The sequence below is a fragment of the Chelonoidis abingdonii genome, chromosome 1, assembly GCF_003597395.2.
Source record: "Chelonoidis abingdonii isolate Lonesome George chromosome 1, CheloAbing_2.0, whole genome shotgun sequence".
Taxonomy (NCBI): domain Eukaryota; kingdom Metazoa; phylum Chordata; order Testudines; family Testudinidae; genus Chelonoidis; species Chelonoidis abingdonii.
In genome coordinates, this window is record NC_133769.1 from 209,888,538 (window position 1) to 209,914,668 (window position 26,131).

A 26,131-nucleotide genomic window follows, 5' to 3' on the forward strand; every position below is an offset into this window, starting at 1 on the left:
TTATCTGCTCCTCCTCTTTTCCCTGCTCTTGAGGCAACTTAGTTCTTCTGCTCCCCGGTCCATCGCAGTTCTGTCCTACGGACTAGGGAGTATGCGTGCTTGGCTGATGTCATTCTGGCTCTCCTAATGCATTGTTTGGGGTGCACAGAAGTGCTCATATGGTTTTAGCTTGCCCAAATAACAATAATCACCTGTCTAAAGGTCTTCTGAGTGATAAGGTTTCCCCCTGCCTGCCACAGGAATTTTTTTTGTTATGTTGGTGTACGTTGAAGTAATACAGTTCTGTAGTGCCGTGGATAAGATTACACATACATTCCTGATGTCTTGCAGATTATCCCTGAGTGTCCCCAGGTAACCTTCTTACTCAGTAGTTGTACTGGGATAACAGATTGGGCTTTTGTGAGGCAATCCTGTTGAGTACAAAGTGAAATAGGGTGAGTGATTGTTCTTAGATGGTTAGCTCTCTAAACGTCATAAACAGCAGAAAGAAAACAAGCGTTTTGTATACTAAAGGTAACAGCAGATATGGCTAAATGACACGTAAGGACCTAGAATCTGTTGAGGTAAGTGTCAGTTTATTGTAGTCTTGCTTTAAAATAGAACGCAGTTTAAGCAATATGATTACAAAAGTATGTTCTATTATCACAAAGAATGTCATAATGGTTAATTCTATTTTTTATTTATTTCCTGACGGCTCTGTTCTTGTCTAAGAACTGAAAATTCCCTCCCAAGACATTTCTCAACTTTCACGGCGCTGTTCTTGAGGCCTTAAAGGTTGCTTGCCAATGCGCTTTGGTAAAGACAGCATTAGAAATGGCCACTTGAGTTGCCGATAATGGGCAGCACGCCTCCTCAAGCGAAGGGCTGGGCCGATGAGCACTTATGGTTTCTCGGTCGCGGACCCAGGGAGTGAAGGGAACAGGACTGAAGAAGTTGAACCCTTTCTGGGGTATAGGGTTCAGATGTACTGATGTTCAGCCACAACCTGCTGCCTGAACGCATTTTTTTTTAAATTGTAGCAGTAATATATGACTGTGGCCAAGAGAAGAGAAAGTCCTAATGCTGGTATGGGTTTGTCCATCTTGTTTTGACAGTTTACCTAGCAGTGGATCAACAACAGGATTGTGTTACTAAACACATGCCGTTCAGCACCAGTGTAAAATGACAACTGGGAGAAGATTTGTGAGGCAGCCTTCAGTCTGCATCAGTAAATTCTGTGTTCCTGGAATGAAATAGATATTTCTTATAGGTTTGTTTAAAAGTATTGCCCCTTTATTTAATTATTCATGGCAAGTATAGTGTTTTTTGCCTTGTTTCTAAGGGTCTTTCTTTACATCTTTTCTCGTTATATGTGTATAAGGCAATCCAGGTTCTACGTATGCAATCTGCTGAGCTAGAAATAGGTTAATGATCGTGCAAGGATTTCGGTCGGTAGTCGGTTACAGGTTGCCTGTTGAACGTAAAAGTGAACAGTGAAACTCTACTATGGAGGGAACCGGGAAGTCCTTATGTCACCTGTACCATCGCAGGTACATTTCAAGTTAGTTTAAAATGAGCTTTTGGCTTAGAAATAACCACAAAATTTGTCAATTACTATTTTTGCTTGCACTTTGTAAAATTTCACATATACGCTGCTTAACGTTAATTCTTTGTGACTGGTTTTATATTAAGGTTTAGCAACCCTCTTTGAGGAGTGAACAGGACAAGTTTATCGAAAAGTGTCAATACTTAGAGACATGCATAATATGTTTGCCGCATTCCTTGTACTCTTACCTCAGTTAACACACTCCAAAATAAAATATAAAAAAAAACTTGAATTTGCTGGATGTGCTGCGCTTGATGAGAACAGATGTTTAAAAAGAGAACAGACACAAAAAAAGTTGTCATAACATCATTGCATCTCTTTGCAATGTCACCTTAGCTGGACCGCAGGCTGTCAGTTTATCTGCCTCACTGAAGGTGAAAAAGTAGGGGAAGGGAGTAGCTCAGCAGCTTGAGCATTAGCGCTGCCTAAACCCAGGGTTGTCAGTTCATCCTGATGGGGGCCAATTTGGGATCTGGTGCCAAAATCAGTACTTGGTCCCTGCTAGTGAATGGCAGGGGCTAGAACTGCATGACCTTTCAGGGTCCCCTTCCAGTTTCTATGAGATTAAATATATCTCAATAATTATTAAAAGATGGTTTGGCTCATTGGTTATATAAACTAGAACATATAAATGAGCAACAGTTAGGAGTGGACAAAGTTACTGTTGGTATTTAGTCCAAAAATATCTTTAGAGAGTGTCATCTGGTGTCTGTTTCGCTATCCTACCTTGTAATACAACAGTTGCACATATTCTATACACATGCACAGTTCTAGATTGTTGAAATATCTGATTACAATACCTATCTTTGTAAAATAAACTGAAAATAATGATTGCTTTATTACTCTTTTTGTCCGCCCTACTATCTTGGCCTGTAGAGTGACCAGGTTGTCAGTTTTCCAACTGGAAAACACAGTCAAAAAAGGACCCTGGTGGCTCCAGTCACTCGCGCACCAGGCTTGTTAAAAGTCGTAGAGGGTGCTGCAGGGCTAAGGCAGGCTAGCCCGACCTTGTCCTTGGCACTGGACTGTGGCCCCAGAAGCGGCCCAGGATGTCCGGCTCCTAGGCGCGAGGTCACAGCGGGCTCCACGCATTTCCCCACCCCAGGAACCTGCTCTGTATCTCCACATTGGGCTGTTCCCTGCCAATCGGGAGCTGGGTGTGAGCCTTGCGAGGCAAGACTGCGCAAGGAGGCCCCTGGTCCGCCTCACCAGTAGGCAGTGGAGCCTGCTGGCCACTTCTGGGCGCAGCAGGTGCCAGGAGAGCAGGCAGGCAGGCAGAAGCGTGCCTTAGCCCTGCTGAGCCGCTGACCAGGAAGCTCGGCCTGAGGTAAGCCCGGACCTAACCCCCTGCCACCGGCCCTGACCGCCCCCCAACCTGGAGCCTCACCTGGCATCGCTTAAAACCCCATTCCGCTGGCCCCAGCTTCTAGAGCCTGTACCACCCTCCTGCATCCCAGCCCTCTGCCTCAACCCAGAGCCCGTCTATACCCCAAAGCCCAATCGCCCACCCAGCCCTCACCACCCCCATACACCCAACCCCCGCCCAGAGCCCCTGGCTCACCACTGCTGAACCCCCATTCCCCAGCCCCACCTCAGAGCCCAGCCCAGAGCCCTCCCCCCTTCCTGCATCCAACTCCCTTCCTCAACCCGCAGCCCCCATCGCCACATCCGAATTCCTCCGCTCCACGCCTGAGCCCCCTCCCTTACCAAGCACCCCTCACACCAGCCCCACCCAGAGCCCGCTACTCCCAGCGGAGCCGCTACCCCGCCCCGCAGCCCCAACTCCCTGCCCAGCTCAGAGCCCTCTCCCGCGCCTCTGAACCCCTCATTTCTGCCCACCCCTGGAGCCCACCCACAATTAGAGCCTCATCTCCTCTCCCACATCAACCCCTGCCCCAGCCCAGTGAAAGTGGAGGTGGTGAGGAGTGAGCACCAAGGAAAGGGGGAATGTAGTGGGCGGGGTATGGTGTTGCTTTGTGGATTAGAATTGGCAAACCCATTCCTGAGGTGACAATGATGTCATACTATCTAGTAGTTCTTCTTCGATCGCGCTTGCTCATGATCATTCCAAGTAGGTGTTGCGCGCGCCGCGTGCGACGTTCTCGTACGGAAGAATTTCCCCTAGCAACACCCGGCGGTCGGACAGGCGCCCCGGCGTGGCGCCCTTGCCCAGCGCAACGCATAGTAACCCTCTAGCCGACCTGTCCGCAATCCTCAGTTCTTACTTACCACCCGCGTCGGTCGTGGAACGTGGAGGTGCGGCTTAGCTGACCTCCACATCTCTAGCGTTGTCACGCCGGTCTACCGTAGTTCCTAGTTAGTTAGTGTGTTATAGTTGTTAATACGTTGTTAAGTATAAGTGTTTTAAACATATAGTGTATATAGTTAGTGGGCTGAGGTATACACTCTCCCTAGCCGCTCCGGACCCGGGCTCAGCCTGGCTTCTCCCGGCTCAAAGCAGTCGTGCTCGGCCTGTTCGTGCGCCGATGTCCAACGGAGGAGACGACCACGATCGTTGCCAATCAGAGTGCCTGGGGGAATCGACACTGAACGGAGAAGTGCGAATCTGCAAGTCCTTCAAATCGAGGACAAAAAAGGACGCGGGACCCCATTTGGAAGCAGCTTCTTATGGAGGCCGCCCGACCGCCGTAGCAATTCCGCACGACCGGCACCGCAGTCGCCGCACCGAAAAGAACCTTCCTTCTTCCGGCACCGAGAGACGAGCTGGTAACCACCCACAGCACCGCGGGCATCCACAAGTTCCATCTCAGAAGCCAGCCCGGGGCGCTGGCACGTTTCACACCTGGGACGAAGAAGGCGAAGGCTCCTGCGGGTTCGCAATCCAGCCGCGGGCAGTCGACCTGAAGCCAATGCCGGCAGTGCGCTGCCATCTGCCCCGGCACCGGTGCTTCCCGCACCGTCGACCCAGCCAGACAAGAAGCCGTCGAGTCCAGGTGCTTGATAGCTCCCTGGCACTGCTGTGGTCGAGCTCACGATCCCGACCACGCCGAGAAATCTTCACAACGGGTGAGGGACCTGATAGCGCTCACAGAGCCTTCCCATGACTCAGCCCCTGCGGACCGCGTGCGACTTCCAGTCATTCTGGGAAAGCCAGCTATGCCTGCCAACCTCCATCTCTGCGGCACAAGGACAGGCACCGGTCCGTCGAGATCCGGCAGCCCAAGTCCCTCACGGCCGCGTCGCGCATTCCTCGACGCGACTCGCAGTCCCGGCACCGATCCTACCTCGGCGTCTGGTCGTACTCGTGCACCGGTCCAGGTCCCTATCTTAGAACCGACGCTCGGCGGGCGTTCACTCGGCTCTCGGCACGCCGCCGACGGAGTCCATCGTACCGTCAGCGTCAACGCCGGATCCCCGGTCGACTCCGCCGCCACCGCGCTGCGTGTAGGTCCCGGTTTCCCGATCTCGCACCGGTTCGACTCCCGGCACCGTTCCCGGCACCCGGGACGTGTCACATCGGCACCAGTCATACAGTCCTACCTGCCCGCCTTGGCATCGAGACACCCTTCAGGCTCCTCGCCGTCAGAGACAGCGTGCTTTATGCGGGATGTGGTCCAAGATCCGGAAGCGAGCCCCAGGCAGTGGTCCTTCTGGACACCCTTGGGCGTACCATCTAAGCCCGAAGCGATCCTACTCGCGACGTCGAGATCGTACTGGTTACGAGTGGGTGGCCAGAAGCCCATCAGCGCCCCTCCTCTGGGAACCGGATATTGCCGAGTCACAGGACCAGGAGGCCGCCCAGAATCGAGCCATCCTCGAACAAACAACCTGCAGAGGGAGCCCCGGTCTCTCCTCCCTCTCCTCACGCGGATGAGCTAGTGGCGGGCACTTCAACCTCTGGCCTGCCCCCTATTGGACCTTCGCGCCTCACGCAGAGATCTGCTCCCGCAGAGTGGCAGTTGAAGCATCAACCACAGGCAGAGGGAGGTGCCAGAGGTGAGTCTGTAGTGGACATCCCTCGTCCGCATACACCGACGAGGGTCGCCTTGCCCATTCATACGGCACTATCTGCAGGCCAAGGCGGACTGCTATTTGGCAGTCTCCGGCAATCGACCCTCCGATTGGGGGCCCAAGGCATGGAGAGAAAGTACATGGTACCCTCTAAGGGTACGACTACCTGTACACCCATCCTCGTCCATGCTCTCTGGTCGTCCAATCCGTGAACGAGAGGAGCGTCATGCCCAGCCAGCCCCCGCCCCAAAATCGCGGGAGGCTAAACGTATGGACCTGCTGGGCCGTAAGGTATACTCCGCAGGGGGTCTAACAGTTACGTGTGCAAACCAGCAGCACACTAAGCAAGGTACGGTTTAATACCTGGCAAACCATGGACAAGTTACTGAACTGATCCTGGTAGAACTCCCGCCCTGGTTCAAAAGTCCTTAGAAGAGGGAAAAAAGATCTCAAGGACAGCCTTACAGGCTGCGCTCAACCCGCGGACTCAGTGGCTAGAACCATAACGCGTCGGGAGTTACCATGAGACGGATTTCCTGGTTGCGAGTCTCCGGCTTACCTCTGAGCTGCAGCATACGATACAAGACCTCTCGTTTGAAGGGCAGGCCTCTTCTCGAGACAGACGGACCAAGGCTTCAAAGCCTTAAAGATAACCACAATAATAATGTGCTCCCTGGGCATGCACACACCGCAGACCCAGCGGAGATCCTTTCGGCAGCAACCTCAGCGCCCTTATCCCCACCATGCCCCCGCCAAGACTTCAACAGAAGGCGGGGACGGGTGAACCGACGACGCCAGTCCGGTTCCCAGGGGGGCAAAACAACGGTACCGCCAAACCACGGCGGGACCGAAGCAGAACTTTTGAAGTGCGCCAGAGAGCAGAGCACCAGTCCTTCCCGGACTCCTTTTCTTTTTCCAACACCTTTCTCCCTTCCTCCCGGCGTGGACCCAAATAACTTCAGACGATGGTTTTGCGCACGGTAGAGTTTGGATACCATCTACAGTTTATTTCGCCTCCACCCTTCCACCACCCTCCCGTCCCTCTTCAGGGACCCCTCTCACGAGCATCTCCTTTGGCAGGAGGTCCTACGCTCTCGAACTCGAGCGATAGAAGAGGTGCCTCACGACCTCAGAGGCCGAGGGTTTTACTCCCGCTATTTTTTAATCCCCAAGTTGAAAGGAGGTCTCCGACCATCCTAGACCTCCGCGGCCTCAACGCCTCGTAAGGAAGTTAGATTCCGCATGGTGTCCTTGGGGTCTATCATCCCTTCCCTGGATCCGGGAGACTGGTTCGCTGCTCTCGATATGAAGGACGCGTACTTTCATGTTTCGATCTACCCGCCTCACAGACGCTTTCTCCGCTTTGTGGTGCGGGACCGGCACTTTCAATTCACGGTCCTGCCATTCGCCTGTCCTCTGCCCACGAGTCTTCACGAAATGTATGGCAGTAGTGGCCGCTTGCCTCCGTTGCCAGGGGATATGTGTCTTCCCTTACCTGGCGACGGCTGGTTCGCGCGTCCTCCCAAGCTCAGGTCGCCACGCACATAACAGTTATCAGGAACCTGTTCGATCTCTAGGGCTCCGATTAAATTTCGACAAGTCCATCCTCGTACCATCTCAGAGGATAGAATTCATCGGGGCCGTCTTGGACTCTACGGTCGCGACAGCCTCACTTCCACCCAGCCGTGTCCAGGCACTACTCTCTATCATAGACAGCCTGCTAGCCCCCCACGACCTCAGCCAGGGTCGTCTCAGCCTCTTAGGCACATGATGGCGTGTACTTGTCACCAAGCACGCCAAACTCCGCCTGCGCCCGCTGCAGATATGGTTAGCTTCGGTTTACCGTCCACGCGGACAGCATGGACTCGTTGTCACACTCACAGAGAGCGTCCACACTCCCTCCGATGGTGGCGAAATCCGCCCTGGTGTGTGCGGGTTTACCGTTCCACCCCAGACAGCCGTCCATTTTGTTAACAACAGACGCATCCTCTCTGGGCTGGGAGCTCACATGGGGTCTCGTCGAACACGGGCCTCTGGTCCGCTCGGAGCTGTCGCTGCACATAAACATCAGGAGAGCTGAAGCCGTCCGCCTCGCCTGCCAGGCGTTTCTTCCTCACCTGCGAGGCCGTTCTGTCTTAGTGCTCACAGACAACACCACCGCGATGCACTATATAAACAAGCAGGGGGGACCCGCTCTCATCCCTTTTTGTCAGGAGGCGATGACACTGTGGGAAGTTTGTACAACCCACGGCATGGATCTTGCAGCCTCTTTCTTCCAGGAGTCCAGAACGTGTTGGCAGACGGCTCAGCAGGTCCTTTCTAGCCACGAGTGGTCCCTTCGTCCGGACATAGTCCATTCCTCTTCCGGTGGTGGGGATTTCCCCAAATCGACCTCTTCGCCCTCCCGCACCAACCGGAAGTGCCCCATGTTCTGCTCCTTCTGCGGTCTCGTCGGCGGCTCTCTCTCGGACCATTCCTCCTACCCTGGTCGAACCAGCTCCTATATGCCTTCTCACCATTCCGTTGGTGCACAGGGTCCTTGTGAAGTTACGCAGGGACAAGGCCCGGGTAATTCTCATCGCCCCAGCGTGGCCTCGCCAGCACTGGTACTCCACGCGTTGGACCTGTCCATAGCCAGTCGGTTCCCCTGCCGTCCATCAGGACTTGATCACAAACGACGCAGGCTTCTCCATCCCGACCTCGGTCCCTCCACCTGACGGCGGGGCTTCTGGCTGGCTGAGCTCTGCGGAGCTGCGCTGTCCACCCCAGTGCAGCAGGTGCTCCTGGGAAGTAGGAAACCTGCAACCAGGGCTACTACCTGGCAAAATGGAAGAGGTTTCCTGCTGGTGTCAGTCACAAGGAATGTCACCGGCTCAGGCTCCCATCCAAGTGATCTTGGAATATCTATGGCACCTTAAAACAACAGGCCTCACGCTCTCATCCTCCGCGTTCACCTAGCTGCCATTCTTCATTCATCCAGGAGGGCTCTTCCTCGCCTTCTCCCACCGATGGTCCATCTCTGAGCCTGAAAGGTGTCCTCGGGACCCATTGATTCTCTCCACTATGCAAGTCTGTCTCCAGCCCTCCTATACCTGGTCTCTCCTGCCTTCTTCGGGAACCGAATGGCCCCTCCTACTCGACCCTGCAACCTGCTCTCTCCTGTACATCTGGAAGTGGCATTTGTGGCCATTGACAATTCCAGGAGTTCGGAGCTTCGCGCTCTGGTAGCGGACCCGCCATACACGATAATTCCATAAAGACAAGGTACAACTCCATCGCATCCGGCCTTCCTGCCCAAGTGGTCTCCCCATCCACCTGAACCAAGACATTTTCCTTCCAGTGTTTTATCCTAACCTCATGCATCTCGCAGAGAGCAGAGCTTGCATTCACTTGATGTTGTAGGGCGCTGGCGTTCTACATCGACCGCACCCGACCCTTCCGAAAGACCTCCCAACTATTCGTTGCCGTGGCAGACAGGATGAAAGGTCACCCTGTCTCATCGCAAACAATCTCATCCTGGGTGACGCCTGCATAAAACATGCTATGCCTTGGCCACACTTCTCCAGGACGAGTAACTGCACATTCCACGGGCGCAAGCTTCCTCGGTTGCCTTCCTAGCCCGTGTGCCTATACAAGACATATCGTGCAGCCACGTGGTCTCAGTGCACACCTTTTCTGCCCATTACGCCTTGGTACAGCAGTCCCGGGACGATGCGGCTCTTGGCTTGCTGTTCTGCATTCGACAGTCTCCAACTCCGACCCCACCGCCTAGGTAAGGCTTGGGATTCACCTACTTGGAATGGATATGAGGAAGCACTCGAAGAAGAAAGACAGTTACTTCCTTGTAACGGTTGTTCTTCGAGATGTGTTGCTCATATCCATTCCACACCCACCCTCCTTCCCCACTGTCGGAGTAGCCGCAGAAGGAACTGAGGAGCGGACCGGTCGGCAGGGGTATATATGCGGTGCCGCAAGGCGGGCGCCACGCCAGGGGGCGCCTGCCGACCCGCCGGGTGTTGCTAGGGGAAAATTCTTCCGACGAACGTACACGCGGCGCGCGCACACCTACTTGGAATGGATATGAGCAACACATCTCGAAGAACAACAGTTACAAAGGTGAGTAACCGTCTTTTCTTCAGTCTAGGGTGCCAATCCTGTAATGATTTACGTGCATGTTTAACTTTATGTACTATAAATATTCCTGATGGTTTAAATTTCAGTTTTTAAAACCCACTTTTTGCTTTTGGTACTTTGAAGCGTGGCGAGGAAAGTTTGAAATTAGATAGAGATTACTTAAAACAATTTTTGGTGGCATGGCTACTAGCTCTCAATCCTGCAGACCCACATTTGCTTAACTTTACACATGTACTTCCTTTGAAGTCAATGGGACTGTTCACAGGAAAAGTTAAGAATATGTACAAATATTTGCAGGATCAGGGTTTACGAACATAATTTAAATTACATAACTGTAGTACACAGTTTAATTAGATTAAAATAATATTAAGGTATCATGTACATATTGCATTTTTAAGTCAGAAAGCTACAGAAGGAATTAAGTTATTTGTTAAATCTCCAAATTCACTTGTTATTGTATCTCCTGAGATCATTTGTATCTATTCTTTATCTTCTGTGTCTTTGAAAATTGTTGTTTCACTTCTGGTTTAGTTCTATATCCAAATTCTTTTTTATCCCCAAATATATTTGGGTATTTCATGTCTGCTTTATGAATTTATTATTTAATGACTAATGTTTTCAAGCTGATCAGTTTGCAGTAATGACCTTTGAGTAGAGTCTTTCTCTTGGAGATGATCCTCTTTTTAAAGCCCCAGACTTGTTGCAACTGAAAATTACATGAGCATACTTAATTTAAAAAAAACTAATTATTTTATTTTTATAGCAAATTCAAAGTGCCATTGCGGGCACACTGAGTCCCCAAGGGATTATGGTGCCTGCATCAGCACTGCAGCAGGGAAATGTAACTATGGCAACAGTAGCAGGTATGACACAGAAAAGAAAAACTGACATTGTTTTTTATTTTGCTTTCTTTCACAGTTGTTAAGAAATGTACAAAGATAGGAATATTTTATTATTAATAACTCATATAATAGTAACTTTCCAAATGTTATGCAATCAAGTGTCCCAATAGTTCTTTTAAATACTGGTTTCATGTGTTTTGTGTGAATTAAGTATAGTATATACCAGAGTTCTCAACCTTTTTCTTTTTGAGCCCCCTCAACATGCTTTAAAAACACCTGTTCCAAAACTATTGGTTTTCTGCATATGAATACCAGGACTGGCATTAAAGGGGTAGCAAGCAGGGTGCTTGCCTGGGGCCCCACGCCACAGGAGGCCTTGTGAAGCTAAGTTGCTCAGGCTTTAGCTTCAGCCCTGGGTGGCATGGCTCAGGACCCCAGGCTTCAGCCCCATGTGGTGAGGCTTTGACTTTGTGCCCCAGACTCCAGTGAGTCTAATGCTGGCCCTGCTTGGGGACCCCCTGAAGCCTGCTCATGGCCCTCCAGGAGGCCCCAGACCCCTGGTTGAGAACCACTGGTATATACTTATGTGTATGCAACCAAAAAAAGGACATTGCACAGAAATATATCTAAAGGATTTAGTGGGAAGTGGGGGTGAAGGGTGTGATACATTTCTGTGCAGTGTCCTTTTATAAATGGAAAAATTATTTGATCTGTTATTGAAAAGAATGTATGTTTTTTATTGTTTTTCAAAATACTATTAGGCAAAAAATATGTATTATTGAAATGCTGTGCTTTAAAGTCTTTCATCGCATTATGTAGATTGGTAACAGGATCTGGAAGTCAGTGAAATCCTGACAACTTCAAACTGCACCATTGTGTTGGGCTGGCATTCAAGATGAAATGCACTTGAGAAGTCTTGTCGCTAAGGTCACTATGAACATCTGATGTGGCATATCTAAATTGGATGGAAATTGAGTCAAACTTGTTATGGTTTTGTATGAATGAAACTTTAATATTAAAGAGTGCATCTTAATGTGTTGGAGAAGTTGTAATAAAATATAGTTAATATCAGTTATCTAAAAAATGCATTTCTGTTTGTCAGCAATAATGATATTAAAATAATTAAATAGAATGTTATTTGTCCCTCTTTAAATTAGACGTGGTACAAGAATGATGTTTGTCAGTAAAATAACTCCTATCAAGATGTTCACTTAATAGTGATCTTAGTGTTGAAATGCATGTTTTTCAAATATTCACTTTCATATACTTTATAATCATAATTTTGTTTTTGTTTTTAAAGGGGGTACAGTGTATCAGCCAGTCACTGTGGTCACTCCACAAGGTCAAGTAGTGACACAAGCACTGTCACCTGGGACAATTAGGATCCAGAATTCACAGGTTTGTTTCATGGTCTTCATGGAATAGTTTCTTGGAGTAAAAAACCTATTTTTGTAAAGTAGTAGTAAGGTATTCAGTATGATAAAGTGACAGACTGAGCATTATACAAATAAACATTAATTAATGTAGAATTACTTACTTTAATACAGAAAAAAAAATTTAAGCTTTGCTGCAAAGATCCCCACATTTGTAATATGGCATAGGATCTCAAAGATTTGCAAAAATCTTCCTTGGCAGGACAAAGCATCATGACATCAACTATCAATTTCTTTCTTCATGGTGATAGCAGAGAAGTATTTGTATAGAAGAAAAATATTTTACTGAGTAAACATTAAGCATTTTTAAACTCTTTCTAACTGAACTAGTATTATGGCAGGATGGATGTACACGAGTATGTTATGATGCCATACTGCTGGTGTCAGAAGTGTCACTTTGCAAGAAGGCTGCCAGCACCAGTAATTTAAAACTTTATTTTTATATATTTCAGAGTTTACACTTGTTAAGAGTTGTTTCTCACTACACAAATTTTCAGAGTACTGTGTTGAACTAAGTGGGTGACAGCCAAATAATGTGCATTACATCACACTTAAGAAAGAGAGAGGTCAGACTTCTTTTGCTCAGAAGCCCATTTACAGTTTAGAATAGGACAGTCCAATGAAATCTGATTATAGGAAAGGAAAATATATGATAACAGATTGACAGTCTCAGATCAGAACATCAAGATAGTGGTCCATGTATCAGAAAGTGGTAAATCAGATCATCCGGGAATAAGAAGACCCTAGAGTGGATTAATTTGTTAAACATTTGAACAGGAAGATTCATCTGCACAATATAAAGTCCATTAACAATCACTGATTTTCCTTCATGAAAGAGTATATTTAAAATTCACTTATTCTTCGTAACAGCATGTACCTGGCCAAATTCTGCCCTCAGATACATATACCTTTGAGTTAATAGGAATTGTATCCATGCCCCTGACTTGTAAAATTGCTTGCATAAACTGGATTGTTGGGAGGGAAAACTATTGCTTCTTTGAATGGGAAAAGTATGGCATCCAATAGGAAATAATAACCTCAACTTATGCACAAATATGTCTGTAGCTTCCTTTGACTTCAGTTGGAACTCCAAAGTCCATCTGTGGGTTGACTTTGACCCTGTATTCCACTGTAACCCTTGGGCATGAAATAGAACTTCCTAAATTCCTATTTCCAGTATTCCATAACTTTCTGAGGGAGTGGGGAAGAAATTATCTTGTGGGAATTGAAAAATGCAATGATGGGCCTCTGCAGAGAAGCCGATTGCTGTGAATTTAAAAAAAATTGACTGTGTGTGTTGTCAGTTCTGAATGTGTGTTGGGGGCTAGGAGAAATTTTTTTTCATATGATACTTTACACTTAACTCAAGAACAGCCTTTTAAAAATAGATTCACACTCAGCATATACACAATGCTTGGCGATGAACCAGTGTTCTGTCTTGTTTGAAGAAACTTGATTTAGAAATAATGAAGTTGTAACACAATTGTTTGAAATGATATGACATATGTGAGCTCTATGCTATTTCCTGCTAGGTTTGCATAAACACTGAAGAGCATCTCTCCAACTGTTCATAGATGCAGATTTTTTCAATGTGGGAACATCTAGATGCATCAGTTGAGAGTGAAAAAAGGAGACAAAAGAGGGAAAGATTGATAACTTATGAAAGTTTCATACATCTATGTTAAAAATCATTAAGGTCTAGCTTTTACTTGCTGTTATGGATCTGCAGTAGCCTGAACTGTTCCCCGTGTAGGTATTACGTTAGGGTCTTCCATTAAATGATCCTACGGTATAGATACAGTACAATACAACATTATTTTTTTCAGATGTCTTGGGGGTTGGGGGGAGACCTGGCCAGCAGGCTTTGAAATCTGTTTCATGTTCTCTTTCCCAAGTGCAGACTTTTCAAATCCTGCTGACTTCGGTTTCAGAGGATTCCAGCTGACTGAGAGGACTGTCTCGTTTCAAGTCTGTATGCTGTACTCCTTTTAATCATGCAGTGGCCTGCCAGGTTTGGGGGACCAAGAACATTTACGGGTGAAGCCAGTCAGCCCTTTCTAAAACAGCTGGTGCCACTTGGTTATGCTCTGTAGCTGAGGAACATGGAGAATATAATACAGCCTCAGAGGCTATAACCCAGAGTTGGTAAAACAAAACACTAAATATGTGCCTCTGAAGCTGTAGAAAAGGTACAGCATAAATATAAATCAAGTGCATGCAGCATTGATTACTGACTGAGTAGAGTTAGAATTTGTGTGGAAACTCTAATTCAGAATCTCCTGATTTTTGTGCATTTAAACTTTAAAACTTAATTTTGCTTTAGTGTAGTTTTTAAAAATGTATGTGCACATATAGATAGAGATATGAGGAAAACCTCATTAATTGGTATTTTAAGCATGTAAATTTAAGTAATAGATTCTCCTTATACAGTGGCTTTGCATACTGTTATATACTTTCTAAAGGAGCTGCTAAATTTCCACTACAATCAGTTAAACTTCATCATTTATTTTACTCTGTTCTCATGCTCTTTTGAACTTATTGGTGCAATAATCTAAATTCATCAGGCCAAACTCAACTTGAACATGCATGCATGCACTTCCCAAGAAACTGCATACATATGTCAAGGACAGAGTTTAGTCGATTTTTCTCTTAAGAGTGGAGCTGGTGACAGCTGTTCATTTTACAAAGTTAGTTGTCATACATATATTCTTTGTATCTGTTATATATATATATATATATATATATATATATATATATATATATATATAAAATATGGCTTTCTTTAAGGAGCTAGTGTGTAAACCTCTCACCAGTTCAGCTTTGTAGTTTCCAGAGGCTAGAGGTGGGGATGGGGGAAACGTTAAGTAGTGAGAGCTGTCATTATTGTCTTCTTAGATGATGACGTGTATTGAGGCACATGCACAGACCTATTGTGCTTTGAGAGTTTTGATGTATTTTTTTAGGCTGGGGAAGTAAGAGTCTTAGAGTTAAATTCACCTCAGTGCAGAAGATCCGCACAAGGTGTCTTACGCTACTTAAGCTCCATGTTAAGCCCCTAGGGCCTGATTCTTCACAACCTTGCATTTTGTGTAGTCACATCTGTGTGAAAAACTACCTAATAAGCATAGCATGTTGCACTCTCTGTGCACCACGCATAAATGGCTACACAAATTTGCAAGTCAGTAGAGAATCAGATTCTCAATATGGTGTTTACAGGATAAGGAGAATCTTATGCCTGGCCCCCTGCACTGGAATGAATTTTATTGTAAGTGAAAATAAATTGGCACTTGGTAGATGTGATGCGGTGAATACAGCCTCCTGGCAACTACAGCAATTCTTGAAAGAGGTTCTAGAAAATGCTAAAACATCAGAAACCTGATAATATGTAACCCAGAGTATGGATCTCTTTAGGATAATACTGCAAGAGAACTTCCACCACTACCACTGCAGGTAAATAAAGTACCCTTTTTTGACACAGATTATAGAGCTAATTTATTTCATTGCTTTCACATGATAAAAACAATTTTTGTGCAATATCTTTATTCATTAAAGTAACTTTATAACTGTCTACATTTTTTTTAAATTATTTGTGCAGCTTCAGTTACAGTTAAACCAAGATCTAAATATCTTGCATCAAGATGATGGCTCGTCAAAAAATAAGAGAGGGGTTCTTCCAAAGCACGCTACTAATGTGATGAGATCTTGGCTCTTTCAGCACATAGGGGTAAGGATTAAACATCGTCAGCAGTCATAAGTATTCAGAGAAGACTTCCTGAGGAAGATAAAACTTTTTGGCCTTACTTTGTATGCATTAATGGCCCAATTCAGCTTCCACTGAAGTCTATTAGAGTTTACCATTGACTCTGATCTGAGTTGGATCAGGTCCTAATTTTGAATATATTTAACATTTGAACTGCAGGATCTTATTAAATTTCCTAGAAGAAGTTGTTCTTTATTTCAGTGGTGCCCAGGACTTAGTGCCAGGTACTCCTCCAACGCATGGCTTACTTAGGAGCAATCACGTATAAATTATATGTGATGGGGAATTGAATTTTCACCAAACCTTCCAACAACTGCTTTGTGCCAATGGCTCTGTGTTATTCTACAGTGTCTTCCCTGTGCACACATACTTGCGCTGGAAGGGGAAGATAGGTCTCTGTTAGAGCACTATAAATTAATGGAGTATTTATTACTATCTTCTGTTTTAGCTAACCAGTGTTACAACTGATAAATTATGCGTGAAAATCACGCATGCATTTCTTATGTTACATACAGTTTCCTTGCCCTGTTTAATTTGGGGGCGGAGGGGGGGGGAGTTGTTGTTTAACCACATAAGGCTCATCAAAACTCTCATGTGACATGGCCGTCAGACAGTATAACTAATCAAATCTTACCACATGCTATGCTAGTGAAGGATCACACTGTCTAACAAGGAGTCTGGCAGCTGTGAGAAGCATTTTTTTTTTTCTGAATTTGACATTGACAATTAAATGATGGCATATACACTTTATAAAGATAAAATCAGTTTTTGTTTAGTAAAGTTTTGCTTGTTAAGTGACTATATCAGTAAAAATTTGTTTTAAAAATTTTGTTAATGAAACAGGTGTGTTCTTTTTATTCTAGCAATTTTTAATCAATAGTAATGAAGAAAGTTTCATTTTCTTTTAAAAAAAGCAAGAAGTTTACATACCCTTTTTTTTGTCCTTAGCATCCGTATCCAACAGAAGATGAGAAAAAGCAGATTGCAGCCCAGACAAATCTGACACTATTGCAGGTTAACAATTGGTAAGATCCAAAACTTTGGCGTAATGTCCATAATTGGCGTGTGGGTATGGAGGTGCACTCTGTGTGTGTGAGTGCCATCCACATGTGTACAATACATAGAGATAAAATCAAGAGTCTAACTTAAACTAAAAAATCATGAACATCTAGAGTCAAATCTACAGTTCTACACTAAACTTGCCTGGAAACAATGGTTAGTCTTCCATGTAATAGTACTCCTGCAAACTTTAAGCACCTAAAGACCTCAAAATACTCTACAGGCACTAAGGATTTTCACCTCATAACATCCCGAGAGATATGGAAGTAGAAGTATGCTTATTTTGCTGATAAAGGAATTGAGGCTAGAGAGCTTTAATGACCCATCCAACAAACCAGAACTCTTTGTCATATCTGGCATAGAGCTCTGATCTCATTCACAGTCCTGTGCTTTGTCATGAGAAAATCCTTCCTTACCTAACTACAGTGAAATTAATTACTGATGACTTGTCAGGCTTTTGAATTTATGTTCAGGAGCAGAAAGAGAGGGAAGGATGGTTCCTGTGCAGCAATTGGAGGGGCCTGAAGTAAACGGGAGGAGAGCAGGTAGTTACAGGGAATTGGGAAGAAGGTGGAGAATCTGTTTGGTAGAGACTGCTGACAAGAGAGTGGATTGACTGGAGCAAGAGCCAGGCATGAGAGATTTAGTGGGATCATCAAAGCATGTCAGGCAGGAGCTACGGACAAACCAGAGATAAACAGGAAAGAGCCAGGTAAGCAAGGAACCTGAGCAAATGACCTAAGTAGGAGCCATGTCTAGGGGGACCCTAATTAGAGGAACGTCCATTACCTGGGCCATGCTGCAATGATTCACAGCTTATATTGGGTGGGTGGACCTTGGAATGCACCTGGCTAGAAGAAGAACTCTACCAGTTGGCAGTAGAGGAGGGAGGAAGAAGGGCCTGCCAGCCAGGGAGAAGTAGAGAGCTGCCTTCTTAGTTAAATTTGCAATATCAAAGGACTTCAGTGCTCCAGGAGCAGGTGTTGTAGTTCAGTGGTTCTCATGCATCCCTAACATGGAGAGTGAAACCAAGCTGCTAAGAAATAGCATTTTTAATTTTAAATATTAATTTCTATTTAATTTTTATTTTTTGCATAAAACATTGGTTGAGACAGTCTGTGTGTGCGTGCATGCGCATGCGTTCACCATTTTTTGGTCATAAGCTGTGAGGGTTTTTTGTTGGTCATGTTTAGGTTTATCAATGCTAGAAGACGAATTCTTCAGCCGATGCTGGATTCCAGTTGTTCCGAAACTCCAAAAACAAAGAAAAAAACAGCTCAAAACAGACCAGTTCAGAGGTTCTGGCCTGATTCCATTGCATCAGGAGTTGCTCAGCAGCAATCTAATGAACTTACAATGTCAGATGGTAAGAAAAATTGGCTGGAACATGTATAGTAAAATGAATTCCTTATTTAAATGTCTTTATTGAATAGAAATAAAGTGGCTTTTGTTGTTATGTTTTGGGGCATTTCCTGATGTAACTAAACCACTGTGTTGATAGTCTGGAAAAAACTGACAGAAATTTCTCTCTCAGAATTTTAGCTAAATACTTGGATTTTGGGTATATAATATAATATAATTATAATTAGAAAAAATGTGTTTCAAGAACGTTATTTAGCTTTCTCAAAAGCAAACACTCGGAAGTTAGGAAATGGCAGAATTAAAGTTGTCCATGCAACCTTAATTCTTCGCACTGGTGCATATGTATTATGATATAGTATTTAGTTACATGATCATGTATTATTTTTCCCAGAGTGGAAGAGCCAAAATTGTTACTTGGGGCATCCTGACTCTCCACGCTGTTCTCATTCCTGCAGACCACCCTGCCTTACTGCCCAAGGTACTACAGCTCCCACTGAATTATCTTGTAGTGTTGTGTGCTCAGTGCTGCAAATCAGGCCCCAAGAGTCTCTCATTGGGCACTGAGAAATGAGGACTATATCATTGAACTTTTGGTTTAAATGACTTGGCTAGCATCACGTAGGAACTTTGTGGCAGAGGCAGGAATAGACCCAGTTGTCCCTCCTGGGTGGCATCCAACTGCCTTAACCACAGGACCAGCCTTTCCCTTCCTGTAGTCCCCTGCCTCAGGTCCCTACTCACCTTGCAGTCTGCATCAAGGGCCTGATCTGACTCCCACTGCTAAGTCAATAGGAAAGCTGCCAGTAACTGTTGACAGGGTGGGTGAGGTAATATCTTTTACTGGACTCACTAATATCCTGGGAGCAACACGGCTACAACAATGCTGCAATTAATTGTTGACATCAATGGGAGCTAAATATGGCAGCAGTTTCATCCATTTAAGTAACCCTGATTCATTCCCTGAGCACCTTCCAGCCTGTGCACTGAATGAGGTAGAGGTACAGTGGGAAATATTAGTTTGTGATCATGTCATTAAAGACTGTATCATGCATGCACACAGAGGGACCAAACAGAGCCTTGCAATCTCAATTCTGACATTTCCTAACTTTTTTGAGTGCTTGACTTTGCAACCTAAATAACATAGTTAGTTGTTATATGTAATTTCCAAGGTATCCTATTAAAAAAAAAACAAATTTTTTTTTGTAATGTTAAATCTAAATTCTGATTTGATCACTGTTTTCAGTTTACTAATTGTATACATGTTTTCACCTCTCCAGGAGCTGTTGTAACAATTACAGCTCCGGTCAACATGAATGTAGACAGTCTCCAGTCTCTGTCATCTGATGGTGCTACTTTGGCTGTTCAGCAAGTTATGATGGCAGGACAAAGTGAGGATGAATCTGTGGATAGTGGTGAAGACGATGGAGCAGACCTCTCAACAACAAACATCAGTGGGCTTGTTTTGGATAACAGTGATTCTCTGCAGTAGGAAGCAAGAGAATGTTACAAAATATGTAGGAAAATGAATGAACTGACTGTTTTTATAGTTTGCACAGCAAACATTTTACACAAGTTTTATTTCTAATATGTTTTATATGTAGATATAGAAGGGTGCACTTTTTTGTATTTCATAGTAAGCTTAAAGAGTGTCTTTGCAGGTGCAGCAACTTCTTTCAAATGTGTTTTTGAATTTTGAAGAGGCGTTGGGTTTATTTGGTTTTTTTTAATTACAAAAAATTGTGTCTAGTAATATAATGACCACATAAATGCCCCTTTTGTTCTCTCATTAGATTGAAAGTGCTACAATTTGTAAAGAATTATGCAATTTCAATTAAACCTGTTGTTTAACACAGCTCTTGGTTGACTAACGATGTAAATTCAAAGCATGTGGCACTTGATCATTAAGTTAGACACACATTTGAAAGATGCGTCTGCACCTTAAAAACTGCCAGTCTGAGGTGGGCAACAACACACACCCACAAAGAAAATGGAGATGTGTGATTCAGTAGCGAATATATGAGTTTAAATAAGTTTAATTTCTCTCATAGTCAGTGAGCTTGTTTATCATTTGCTATAAAAACTCCTATTTTTACCTTGGCGGGATTATTGGATAAAAAAAATATTTTTATAAATTCAGTAGGAATTGGAATGACAACTGTATTGAGCATGAGAAAAAAATTTCCAGAAGGGGAAAATAAATGTTTAATATTCCTATTTGGAAGGTTCTGAAAATTTGACCAAATTTTAATAAACATGCCTAATGCTAGTGTTCTCTGCTATCCCATAGTGGCATAATATATTTGATAATAGCATAAGAAGGGCCCGCAGTTTGATGGGATTTTGATATTGTCAAACTTTGATTTATATATATGTAAACTGATGCTCAAATTACATTTAACTCTGTATCTAAACTTGTATCTGAAGATATTTGCTAAATAAGTATTCAGGTAAGTAAGTACAATTATCCACAAAATTTCTAGTAATCAACAGAGAAACTTAATAGTTCATTTTTTTTTCAGTCTGATTTTTAAAAATGAAAAACTGACTGGCTAGTTTTTCCACCCCAGTTATATTATTGAATTTGAAATTTTTTTCCACATACAAAAAATATAATTTATGGATTAGATAAAGAATCTTTTCAAATACAAACATCGCTACCAGAATATACAACAGGCTTGTAAAAAAAAAATCTTTGTGTGTCTTTTAACAAACTCAGAACTAGTGATGAAATAGATTTTTCTGTGATAATGGTTCATTTCAGTTTATCCACAGATCTTGAGTTGTGTATTGTTATTTCTGAACACCTGTTGTTGACATTTCATGCTGAAAAAGTTGGTCTTTCCCCATTGTTAAGTGCAAGTAACAGTAGACTCAAGAAGTCTTGTAGCAGGACAGTGTGAAGAAAAGAAGGGTGCTACCTTCAAATCTGAAGCACTGATTGAGCAAAGCACTTAGTTATGTGCTTAACTGCAAGCACTTACTTAAAGCCATTCTTGTTCCACAAAATATCCAAGCCTGTGCTTAGATCCCGTTGACTTCAGTGGGGTTAAATCATGGACTTGAAATTAAACACATGTTTAGGTGCTTTGTTGAACTGGGGCTTTAAAGTCTGCCTTACTGAGCAATTTATAGGCAGCATGAAGAGAGACCTTGACAGGAGATGCTAAAAAATTGTTTCATGTACACAGAAGGCATATTGATTTTTCAGAGGTTACCATTTAAAAAAAACCTTGTTTTACTGGCACCGGGCTACACTCACCACTAGCATAAGCAGCTGACTACGTCATTCCTGTAGCACCTACTTATGCCTGTGATGAATTGGGCCTGTTGACTCAACTGCAGTAATGAGGTATTATTATGGTTAGAATTATTAAAGTTTTTAAAATATTTGTTTTAATCTATCTTCTCTGTTTTTGCCTCTAATACCCTTTCCATATGTACTGAGCAATTTAAAGAAAATACTAAGAGTGTATAATGAAAGATTTAATTATGAAAACTGGTATAATGTAATTGATTTAAGGCATACTGACAAGTCCAATTTGACCCAAAAATTAAAAGGGCACAGTCAACTTTAAAAATCAACCTCCTGTATGAAAACATTTTGCCTACTATTGTTACAAGCAATACCTAAGATGAATATAACTGACAGAGATTGGAAGCAAAAATACTTTTCTCTATCTTTTCACTTTGTTTACCGTTTGCTTCTGCCAGCACTTTATTTTCAGTGTTTCCATGGTAGAGCCATTTTTTCCTATTGTACTGTGTATGTTTTTCATACGACAGAAGGTGAGAGGAAAAATATTTTTAGGGCCACATTCAGCCAACTTTGTTCATGTTTAGTAGCAGTTGAAGCTACAGAGCTGTAAATACTTACATACGTGAGTAGAATAATGTATTGACAATACGAGCAAAGCTGGCAGAACTGAGTCCTCAGAAAACAGGAAAATGTGATTTTTTGGCAGGGGGACTTAGGTGGGTGTAGTACCTGAAACTTTTAACTCAGTTGAAAATAAGTAGATTTCAAGTTGACAATGTCCCTTTTGATTTTATGAAAGAAAGCCAATTAAAAGTGTTTCCTTGGATTTTTTCCTTAGTTCTAGCAGAAATATATATATTTATATTCAGTAGAATAAGGAAGCGTTCTTGCTGGTGGTTGCAGCGTTGATCCAGTGCATAAGTACCTGGAATGTGAAATTGACTGGAAAGTTACTAGTGACAAAAGAAAATGGAGTAATCCATTTTTAATGTTAGTCTCAAGAAAACTGCAAAAAGTAAACAGTATAGTGAAAAGTAAACTATATTTATAAAATTACTTCAGTTTTAATAATCAAAGGTACTATTTAACAAACTATGGAGCCCAAAGTTTTTCAGGGACTGACGTCTAATAACTAAAACTGCAACATTTAAAAAGAAATCATGGAAACTGTGTAAAATTAAAACAGATGCACTTGATTATAATTAAGTTAATTTAAGTTACTAATGATTCAATTTTTGGTACCAAACCTGCTTAGGAGCAATTAATGAATAATTATTCAGTCTATGCAAGAATAAATTACCCCTCCTGCCATAACTGTGGGATTTATAGGTACGCTATTATTGTATTTTTGGTCTTCTTTTATTTTTGATAATCATTCAGACAAAACATTCACCAAAAATTCAGCTGGGTTCAAAGTTGACTAGGCAAAATATAATTCGGAAAGCATGTTGGAAATATAAGTAACCTTCATTCCCTTGTGAAAATCTAAGATGTTAACACTAGTGAAACATATTTCTATTTCTAAACAATTTCTGCCTCTGCCATAGTAAATATAATGCATTCAGACTGTAATCATCTCCCCCCAAAAGTAAAGCTAGCCAAGAAAAATCAATGAGAATGCAAGTTTAACTGTAGTATTCAAATGAACAAAGTAAAACCTAAACAGGTATTATTTCTGAATTGTTAAATGTATTGCTGAAGAGTACTCCTGGAAACATTTAGGACGACTGAACTTTGTTGTTGTTTCATTGTAAATTGAATAGCTAGGTTGGCTTTACCAAACCAATTTGATTTTCTAGGCTTGCTAAACTCTTTCAAGTATTTTATTTTTCACATTATAAAATAATTTTACTTAATTATCCAACATGAAATCGAATGAAAGATGGCACAAGTATGCTGTTAAAAGATCACCCCAACCATGTCATTTGGTTACCTGTGCAACATAGAAATATAAATGTTGTTCTGCTCTGTAGTTCTGCAGGATCTACTGAATAATCACACTTTTTTTTTTTACTGTGTGAGAGAGTGCGCCTATTTACAAACTTACTAACCTTGTAGTCTACTGTCAAAATATTTACCTAATGTTATTAGATACCCATGTTTTCAGATAGTGACAGAAATGACACTCAATCTTCCACTGTTTTAGCAACATTTGTTCTATAAAACTGACAATCTTTAAAATGTGAACACTGTAAATTTAGCTTTTCTTGGACAGTTGTCTTTAAAGGGATATTGTGAAGCAACTGATCTATCAAAGCAAAGAAAAATTAAAAATCAGAACATGCTTCATGGATGATGGATTTTTACATGAACAGTCTCTCTGAATGGAAAAAGCATGCCTTGTCTTTAAACTTGAAGCATTCACATTGCTTTAATTATATTAGCATTATTTAGTTCAACATCAGTCATATTTTCAGGAATCTGTAACATAGCTGGAAAATATCATATCAGACTAGTTACCCAAGATTTTTGTCTGGGATAGTTTTTTGGCCTGTTTTGTTTTATTTACCCAAATGCAGAAAAAATGGTTTACTAGTTCTTAATGTTTTGGGTGGGAGAGGGATCTGTGATTTTGCAGTGCAAAAGCCGTTTTGAGGAATGAAAGACTTAGCAGGTAGTCTATGATATGTGTTGTTTGTTTTTGTGGCTCTGAAATTATTAATTCAAATGGCATGGACATTGAACTTCCAAAAAGTGGCTTCCATGCATGTACCATAACTGCTTTTTTCAAAACATTTTCAGAAGGATTTTTCCTGTGCAATGCAGTACAAGTCCTATGTGCCAATTTGTCTTTTCAAAGGCAGATAGACTGTAATGGATTTCTAGAACTATCATGCTCTATTAGATCAGAAATCCTCACTTTAAAAAGCAGATAAGCTTTTTATGTGATTACAGTTGCATTTTCTCCAAAGTCATTACTTGGCTGGACTTGTAATTATAAGTTCATACAAATATTTTCAAGGACAACGAAGATTTTATTATTACTCTGCAACTCTGGTATGTGTCCATGAGAGAGAGAGATTGTGTTGGTCACACTTCATACTAGGAATACATTTATAAATGGTTAATAAAGGGTTAATGATTATAATAGATGTTATAAACATAAATAGTATGTTATAGTAGTTGGTCTTAGACACATCAGTATTTTATTATGTCTTTAATGTGACATTGAAACCACAGATTTAAAGCTGTCCTGACAATAATTAAACTTACAATAACCACCTAGCAGCACAGCATAATTACAAATCAATTAACTCCACCAGCCTTCTCTAATGAAGGGCAGGTAACAATGTACATCAGATGAAGACTACAAATTAAAAAAAAAAATCTGGAAAAAAATCTTTCAACGACAGATCATGGACATACATCCTCATCCTTCCCTCAAAAAACTTACAAATGGCTTTACTAGAAGGTGATAGAAATGGCTCTAAGCAATCTGTTTCTTTCTTGATACCAAAACAATTGATTAACCACTTATTAAGTATATAATAAGCCTTTATTAATCCTTTTGTAAACAGTTTATAAATGCATCTTTTAATATAAAGTCAGATTTTTTTTAAAAAATGACACAATAAAAGTAAACATGAAAACTAAAAGGTTAAAATAACCCTCTCACTTGAACTGACACAAGTCATAAAATCAGAGTTCTGCCAAATGCCTGGTCCATCCCCCATTTAATAGTGCCAAGAATATTGCAGGACAATGCAAGTGCTCAGTACTGCATTCCTGGCATACTCAAAATCCTACTGAAGTCAGTGGGAGTTTTAAGTGTGCAAGGCATTCAGGATCCGGCCTGTCAGCTGTTAAATTACCTACTGTTGGGAAACCCCTGCAAAATCTAGAGCTGGGACATTACGCCAGATCCCAACTTTACTTCTTAAAAGATTAATAATGCAAATGAAGCATGATCCAAGGCCTACTGAACTCACTGAAAAATCTCCCATTGAATTAAATGGACTTTGATTCAAGCCTATTGTTACCTTGACTTCAGCTGGGCTATTCACACAAGACACAGGAGATTAGAATAATTTCTAGCCTTCTTTCTCTACATATTGGTTTGAGTTAGTTTCTGGCAGACCCTGAATGTTGCTTAAAGTAGGTTTTGTGTGACATTAGTATTAAAATAAAAATGTCACATTGGAGATGAAAGGAGATTTTTGTCTCGATCCAAATGTCTTTCTGTTTTATGGGGTTTTTTACTCGTGAAAAGTTGTGCAGATTATACTGATGGTCTCTGGTGAAATTAAGTATTTCTTGCATATAGTACTTAATCTGCAAAAGAAAATGAACAGCATTTAATCATAGGGAAAAAATCAACCGGATGCTGCATTTTGTTTTGATGTTTATATAATATATATACTTCTAATGTGGAATACAATTCTGTTACAAACCTTCGCTGGTCTTGCAGTCTTTGACCTCTATTAATTTGTCTCTGGGTAAACGTGTCAATACATCTCTGCTATGTCAACTAATTCAGCCACCGGTCTGGAGCAGGTATGGTGTCTTGGAGATCTTTTATACTTAGATTAATCTGTTTTAAGCATTTTTTACATAAAACAATGTGCATGTTTTCTTCCAAATATTAAGGAAAAAAGATTTTCAAAGATGACAAGGGGATTTATCTGCATCACTTCTATTAATTTCAGTGGGTGTGTTATAGCTAAATTGCCTAGTCAGCTTTGAAAATCTTAATCAAAAGGACTATAATACTATAGTTCTGATCTTCAG

General features: G+C 42.5%; 1 protein-coding gene across 10 annotated transcripts in view; it reads left to right on the top strand.

The window, feature by feature from the left end:
• The window catches only part of PKNOX1 (PBX/knotted 1 homeobox 1), a 145,146-nt gene extending 119,348 nt beyond the window's left edge, over positions 1–25,798 (top strand). For 6 of the 10 annotated variants that reach the window (XM_075073968.1, XM_075073988.1, XM_075073971.1 and 3 more), the window contains 8 exons: positions 10,455–10,554; positions 11,834–11,931; positions 15,378–15,416; positions 15,562–15,690; positions 16,675–16,751; positions 17,979–18,151; positions 18,539–18,625; positions 19,425–25,798. In XM_075073968.1, coding sequence (XP_074930069.1) covers positions 10,455–10,554; positions 11,834–11,931; positions 15,378–15,416; positions 15,562–15,690; positions 16,675–16,751; positions 17,979–18,151; positions 18,539–18,625; positions 19,425–19,636 — 915 coding nt within the window. In that variant the 3' untranslated portion in view covers positions 19,637–25,798. The remainder of the gene's footprint in view (positions 1–10,454; positions 10,555–11,833; positions 11,932–15,377; positions 15,417–15,561; positions 15,691–16,674; positions 16,752–17,978; positions 18,152–18,538; positions 18,626–19,424) is intronic. The other 4 variants (XM_075073980.1, XM_032790159.2, XM_075073979.1 and 1 more) reach the window with 3 other exon arrangements.
• Positions 25,799–26,131: the final 333 nt, after the last annotated feature.